We start from the raw sequence: 8,005 nt of genomic DNA on the forward strand, positions 1-8,005 counted from the left end.
GATTGTACATAGTGTCCTATCTGCAGGCAGCATGTTATAGAGCAGGAGGAGCTGAACAGATTATACATAGTGTCCTATCTGCAGGCAGCATGTTATAGAGCAGGAGGAGCTGAGCAGATTATACAAAGTGTCCTATCTGCAGGCAGCATGTTATAGAGCAGGAGGAGCGTAGTAGATTTCACATAGTGTCCTATCTGCAGGCAGCATGTTATAGAGCAGGGGAGCTGAGGATATTGAACATAGTGTCCTATCTGCAGGCAGCATGTTATAGAGCAGGAGGAGCTGAGCAGATTGTACATAGTGTCCTATCTGCAGGCAGCATGTTATAGAGCAGGAGGAGCTTAGCAGATTGTACATAGTGTCCTATCTGCAGGCAGCATGTTATAGAGCAGGAGGAGCTGAACAGATTATACATAGTGTCCTATCTGCAGGCAGCATGTTATAGAGCAGGAGGAGCTGAGCAGATTATACAAAGTGTCCTATCTGCAGGCAGCATGTTATAGAGCAGGGGAGCTGAGGATATTGTACATAGTGTCCTATCTGCAGGCAGCATGTTATAGAGCAGGGGAGCTGAGGATATTGAACATAGTGTCCTATCTGCAGGCAGCATGTTAAAGAGCAGGAGGAGCTGAACAGATTATACATAGTGTCCTATCTGCAGGCAGCATGTTATAGAGCAGGAGGAGCTGAGCAGATTATACAAAGTGTCCTATCTGCAGGCAGCATGTTATAGAGCCGGAGGAGCGTAGTAGATTTCACATAGTGTCCTATCTGCAGGCAGCATGTTATAGAGCAGGGGAGCTGAGGATATTGTACATAGTGTCCTATCTGCAGGCAGCATGTTATAGAGCAGGAGGAGCTGAGCAGATTGTACATAGTGTCCTATCTGCAGGCAGCATGTTATAGAGCAGGAGGAGCTGAGCAGATTGTACATAGTGTCCTATCTGCAGGCAGCATGTTATAGAGCAGGAGGAGCTGAACAGATTATACATAGTGTCCTATCTGCAGGCAGCATGTTATAGAGCAGGAGGAGCTGAGCAGATTATACAAAGTGTCCTATCTGCAGGCAGCATGTTATAGAGCAGGGGAGCTGAGGATATTGTACATAGTGTCCTATCTGCAGGCAGCATGTTATAGAGCAGGGGAGCTGAGGATATTGAACATAGTGTCCTATCTGCAGGCAGCATGTTAAAGAGCAGGGGGGCTGAGGATATTGTACATAGTGTCCTATCTGCAGGCAGCATGTTATAGAGCAGGGGAGCTGAGGATATTGTAAATAGTGTCCTATCTGCAGGCAGCATGTTATAGAGCAGGGGAGCTGAGGATATTGTACATAGTGTCCTATCTGCAGGCAGCATGTTATAGAGAAGGAGGAGCTGAGCAGATTGCACTTAGTGTCCTATCTGTTGGCAGAAAGTGATATCAATCTACACCTCTTCTCATGCTCTATAACAACCTGTCTACTGATCAGATTGCATATTTAATGTGACAGGTTTTTAACACTGCTTAAATGCACCATGTTGTATTATGATATTTAGTAGCAGAAGGATCAGAGTGTTTGATAGCTGCACCCTTGCTGTAACCCCTGGCAATGGAGATAATTATGACCCTATCCATTTAACTCTTCAAATGCTGTTAACTGTATTTTATAAGGTACTTAAGGGGGACAGGCGATAGAAGAAAGCTCCAACCTCTTCTCCACTCTGCAATGAACAGAATTACATGATGGCTGAGCCTAACAATAGCTCCAGGGAGATTGAGGATTGGGCAGTGTGTGACCTCGGTGTCAAGGTGTTTCATGACCTCGTTACGGTAATTTTTTCATTCAATTTATTGATTATATTTACAGACATGTAGATAGACCATTCCATGTTACACTATAAGGTTATCCATGCTATAGTTTTACCACTAGAATATATTCATCCGGATTCAAGGCAGTATGAAGACCCCGATAGTCGCTGCTCTGTACAACATCTTCTGGGAATTCTGGAATTCTGTACAGTCACAAATCTTCTTGTATTTCATAGTAAAGATCTTCATATATCATCTTGTTTATTGAACCCATCATATTTAGAGGGTTTTCCCGATTTTCCTAACAGAAGACGTTGGTAGGATGAGGGGTGTTGAATGTCCAGTCTTTTCAATCCACAAGGTTATAGGTCACCACCAGAAGCGGTGTCTCCCCAGTTACTTTGTACACATACTTACACAGAGATTCACACCCTGAGATACTTTAGAGGCCGTCACGTCCAACATCCAGATTCCTCTGGGCAAAGAAACCTACACAGAGAGACATACAGGCAGAAGACCCAACATCCCTAGCGGCAATATTCACTTGGATATTGCATGGTATTCAGCAGGAAAAGATGAGCAGATTGTACATAGTGTCCTATCTGCAGGCAGCATGTAATAGAGCAGGAGGAGCTAAGCAGATTGTACATAATGTCCTATCTGCAGGCAGCATGTTATAGAGCAGGAGGAGCTGAGCAGATTGTACATAGAGTCCTATCTGCAAGCAGCATGTTCTAGAGCAGGAGGAGCTAAGTAGATTGTATATAGTGTCCTATCTGAAGGAAGTATTTTATGCAGCAGAAGGAGCTGAGAAGATTGTACAGGGTCCTATCTGCAGGGAGCATATTACAGAGCAGGAGGAGCTGAACGGATATTACATAGTGTCCTATCTGCAGGGAGCATGTTATAGAACAAGAGGAGCTGAGCAAATTGTATTTAGTGTCTTTTCTGTTGGCAGTAAGTGATATTAATCTGCACCCCCTTCATGCTCTATAGAAGATTGTACATTCTATTCTATCTGCAGGCAGCATGTTATAGAGCAGGAGGAGCTGAGTAGATTGTATATGGTGTCCTATCTGCAGGCAGCATGTTATAGACCAGGATTGTCATTGCTCTAAATTATGAGGTGAGCTGTGGCAAGGTTTCGCTAAAAAATTGAGAAACTTCCTTCCGTACTTGTTTTCCCATCAGCACGTACACAATAGGATTCAGGAAAGCGTTAGTGGCGGCTATGCTGGATAACAGCGGCAAATATAATGTAACTTTATACATGAGATGTAACTGCTGAGTATAACTGGCCACTAAGTATATAATCTGCGCTATTAGTAATGGAGTCCTGGTGCAGAAGAAGGCCAGGACCGCCGCTACCACCACTCGGTACAGTCGGGAGGAGGTCGTCTTCGGGGAATCCTTCACATGGAGGGCAATGGTGATATTGGAGAATAGGATGACACATAGCGGGATGACACAACCAATGATGGCAAGGGGGACTACAAGACCTGTCGCTGTAGAGGTCATATGTATCCACATGGGGAGCATTTCTGGATCATTGTATCCATCACAATCCTCACGTTCAGCATTCCTGTAATATTCATTCACACTGTGGTCAGTAGCTATATATGCGATGCCGGTGAGGTCTTCGGGATACAGAATGCATTGGATTGTTTCACCATAAGAAAACACATCGCTGTAGATGACGGCAGGGACACTAGATATGGCGGCTACCACCCAGATAAGTGCACATACACTATAACTAATCATACGGGACACAAACCTCATGTGCCATATGGGTTTAGCTATGGACATGGCCCGATCAATGTTCAGTGCTGTGAGGATGAAGATACTGGCGTACATATTCACGAAGGTGAGGAAGTTGTATAATTTACACATGTTGGGCCCATAAGACCAATTTGCCTCGAATATGGACACGGCATGAAGTGGTAGAAAGAGAAGGAAAGTGAAGTCCGCCAGAGCCAAGTTCAGGAACCAGATGGTCGACTTCTTCTTCTTCATCAGGAATCCAGTGATGAAGATGACGATAAGGTTACCGGCATATCCGATGATACAGGAGACTATGGAGAGCACAAAGCTGGAGTACTGGAGGGCGGTGGGGTGGCTTGTATTAGGCGTTAGAGCACTCAGTTCTTGGACGTTGACCATGTCCCAGAAAAAGTAACACATCCTTTCGGAAAATTTGTTTGCCGATTCGTTACTCATGGCTGCGATCTGCCAGACAGAAAATGAAAACTTATTTTATATACAGACACTTCATATTTTCTGTACAACCAGATACATCACTTTGAGCTGCTCGAACCACAATATCCAGAGCACTTCAGAGTAAAGTCCCGCCCTCTGTGCACTTGCAGTTTTGCTGCAATCCGGGGAATATGAAGACCTGTTTTATTAAAACATCAGCAAAGACAAAACTAGCAGCCCCCTCAGATCAGGTATGAAATGTCCTTTCTAGAATTTCCTCTTTAATGTGAAATCTCACTCATCTACCTATAAAAAAAATCTCCTCCCAAGTCACATGAAACTGAGCAGAAAGCAATCGGCTTGGGGATTAAACAAAGTATGTTTCTGCATCGGTGTAGTTACAGCATTCTTAAGGTATGTTTGGTTCATAATGCATGAAAGCAAATGGTAGATTTTCTTTAAAGGGAACCTACCACCACATATCTACCTATAAAGGTAGATCGGGTGGTAGGTACATCTATAGGATGTGAGGCTAACCCTTTTAAGGGCTAATCCTCACGTCCCCACAATCTTTTGATTTCGCTAAAAGAGTAGCCTCTTTCATCCTCCTACCAGATAACTTCGGCACGCAGCTCCTCATAGCATGCACAGTGGTTCCAGCATAAGAGCAGTGACTGTGCAGCCGCAGGCCTGCTGTTCTGCGCATGCGCAGACGAGGGGGCGCAGCTATGAGAAGCTGCGTGCCAAAGTTATCTAGTGGGAGGATAAAAGAGGCTAGGGGAGTAGCTGTGCCGAGTAGCTTCAGCTCCGGCTAATCCACGCCCCAGTAGCCTCTTTAGAAAATTTACATATTAGCTAAATAAAAGTTATCAAAAGATTGTGGGGGCGTAAGGATTAGCCCTTAATAGGGCTAGCCTCACATCCTATAGATCAGGGGTCTCAAACTCGTGGCCCGCGGGCCAACTGCGGCCCGCGGGACAATATTTTGCGGCCCCCACCTGGTCGCGCTGCATGGAGAGGGCTCACGGGCTGAGCCCTCTCCATAGCCGGTAAGTCTTTGCTGCATATTGCAGCAAAGGCTTACCGGTAACACCCGCGATCGGTGCTAGCACCGATCGCGGGTGCTTTCACAGCGATGGCTGCCGGCAGCCTCAAAAAGATAGCGGCGCATGGGCGCCGCCATCTTACCTGGGATCACCGCTCCCCGTGACGTCATCGGGGGGCGGAGATCCGTCTCCATGGTAGCCTCAGGTCTTCCGAAGACCCGAGGCTATTTCGTTTTAACCCCTTCATTACAATGTGCTGATAGCACATTGTAATGAATGAGGAGGAAAATCTCCATATACTGCCATACTGTAGTATGGCAGTATATGATAGGATCGATCAGACAACCTAGGGTTAAAGTACTCTAGGGAGTCTGAAAAATAGTATAAATAAAAATAAAAAAAAGTTTAAAAAAAAAAAAAATAATAAAAAAACCTAAAATTTCAAATCACCCCCCTTTCCCTAGAACTGACATAAATATAAATAAACAGTAAAAATCATAAACATATCAGGTATCGACGCGTCCGAAAATGCCCGATCTATCAAAATATGATGACGGTTTTTCAGTGCGTTTAACCCCGTTACGGAAAATAGCGCCCAAATTCGAAAATGGCACTTTTTTGCCATTTTGAAAAATATAAAAAAATCTATAAAAAGTGATCAAAAGGTTGTACAGTCCTAAAAATGATATCATTGAACATATTATCAAATTTCGCAAAAAATGACAGCACCCACAGCTCCGTACACCAAAGTATGAAAAAGTTATTAGCGCCAGAATTTGGCAAAATAAAAAAAATATTTTTGTACAGTAGGTTTTAATTTTTGTAAATGTATGAAAACATTATAAAACCTATACAAATTTGGTATCCCCTTAATCGTACCGACCCAAAAAATAAAGTAGACATGTCATTTGGGGCGCTCAGTGAAAGACGTAATATCCAAGCCCACAAGAAAATGGCGCAAATGCATTTTCATTGCATTTTGAATTTTTTTCCCGCTTCCGAGTACATGGCATGGAATATTTAATACCATCACTATGAAGTGCAATTTGTTACGCAGAAAACAATCCATCACACAGCTCTTTATGTGTAAAAATAAAAAAGTTATAGTTTTTTGAAGGTGGGGAGTGAAAAATGGACATGAAAAAACAGGAAAGGGCCCGTAACCGGTTAATCCCCTTCCCTCCGGTACTTGAAGAAGATGAAGTCGCCGCTCTGAACGCACTTGGTGCAGGTCAGAGCGGCGACTTCATCTTCTTCGATGGGAGGGACACGGGGAGGCAAGTACCGGGTGGGGGGGGGGGGGGGGGAATGGAGTGTCCCTGACTGGGCTCAGTGCGGTAGGAGCTTGGGACCCCTCGGTACACAGGACGCGTTCATAGAGAAAACACGTCTCCCAGCTTGGGGCTTTCCTTGCACTGGGAGACGCCGTGACATTTGAATCTGAATAATGATATTTTGTAAGCGCATTTTGTGTGGAAAACTTGATGCGGCCCAGCCTTACCCAGAATCTACCTCCAACGGCCCCCAGGTAAATTGAGTTTGAGACCCCTGCTATAGATGTACCTACCACCCGATCTACCTTTATAGGTAGATATGTGGTGGTAGGTTTCCTTTAATTGCAAAAACAACAGACGAGGACAAGACAAACAAACGAATAGGAAAAGTCAAAACTCAAAAACCCAGAGGATAAAAAATTACCAAATCAATAGACATTAGGAATAACCAGGAAGACAAGCTAAGGGGTCCTAAGAAGGATCCTAGTCAGAGTTGGACTGGTCCTCCAGAGCATCAAAGGATCCGGTGGGCCCCAGGTTGTAACCAGATCCTGTATTCTAGGACTAGGAGAATACAACCAAGTGGAGACTTCTAATTTCTTTTTTAAAAGGGTTAATGGAAGATGGAGCCCAAGACACTGGTCTCAGTGGTTGAACCCTCCAATGTCATGAAATGTCTTTAGTGTCACGTCCCCTTTAAAAACTGATGAAAAATTGTGACCTATCACACAAGCTGATGATTATTTGATATCAACTAGAACACAAGAAAGATGACTTTCTACTTACACAGATTACTCATAGATAATACAGAAAGCAGAGTAGTAAGTGTAGAGACATACTCACATCAGGCGCAGACTATGAGAATCCTTCTTAGGAAGAATATATTATATCTTGTGGTTAAACATATTTCTCCAGAAACTAACATTGTACAATATTCATGTAATCAAAGAAGCTGAAAGGTAGAAATTCACTGGATATTGTAATAAAATAAAACATTTTTAGTTTATATCTTAAAAAATCAGTGTCAGATGTGTTAGTAGTAGTCGTGCCTTACCTGCGTCACTGCTGCAGCCACCGGACAGCTTCCATACACAAGACAAGCCGGGGATCCGAGTTCTGGAACCAGATCCAATCCTTTGAATGATTATGTTACTTGTAATCTTTGTTCTCTATCTGTGATCAGCCTCTCTGTTGTGTAGGGTGGAGACCTAGCTGCTGTGACTCACCCCTCCCTAAGCAAAATTTGTTAAAAAATTAATGATCGTTTTAGCTCTATTGGACCCTGTTAATTGCTGATCTAATGGATATACCGGATACATTAGTTGAATACATCTTCATCTTACACATAGGACAGACCTTCTTTTTTTCAATGCCCTCATGTGACCTTTGTATAATCAAGAGGTAATAAAGAATGTTGTGACTGTCTGCAGCTGAACCCATTTATTCCTCTTGCTGGGTTGATCTCTGGCAGCCCCCACTGCTTTACCCTTGTGTTTGGACTTCCCCACCTGTGCACGGTGAAAACCCTGGTGGGCCCGACAATTCGTGGCTCCTCCCCCAGTCATTGAACACGCCCCCATCTACAGTGACAGAACTTCAACTCTATCTGCATCCTCTGCACACAGAGTTGAATAAGATGATGCTGCAGAGTTTTCACACAGTAAATAGCAGTGAAAGAAGAGGAGAGCTGCCGGGAAA

At 43.9% G+C, this 8,005-nt stretch overlaps 1 protein-coding gene across 1 annotated transcript; it reads right to left on the minus strand.

Moving 5' to 3' along the window:
• Nucleotides 1-2,615: 2,615 nt before the first annotated feature.
• On the minus strand, nt 2,616-7,658 carry LOC140076040 (chemerin-like receptor 1). Its single transcript, XM_072122566.1, has 2 exons — nt 7,151-7,658; nt 2,616-4,017 (listed from the first exon to the last, which is right to left on the minus strand). Exon 2 carries the CDS (start codon nt 4,006-4,008, stop codon nt 2,911-2,913), a length of 1,098 nt encoding a protein of 365 aa, XP_071978667.1. The 5' UTR covers nt 4,009-4,017; nt 7,151-7,658; the 3' UTR covers nt 2,616-2,910.
• Nucleotides 7,659-8,005: the final 347 nt, after the last annotated feature.

Source organism: Engystomops pustulosus, chromosome 8 (genome assembly GCF_040894005.1).
Source record: "Engystomops pustulosus chromosome 8, aEngPut4.maternal, whole genome shotgun sequence".
NCBI lineage: Eukaryota > Metazoa > Chordata > Amphibia > Anura > Leptodactylidae > Engystomops > Engystomops pustulosus.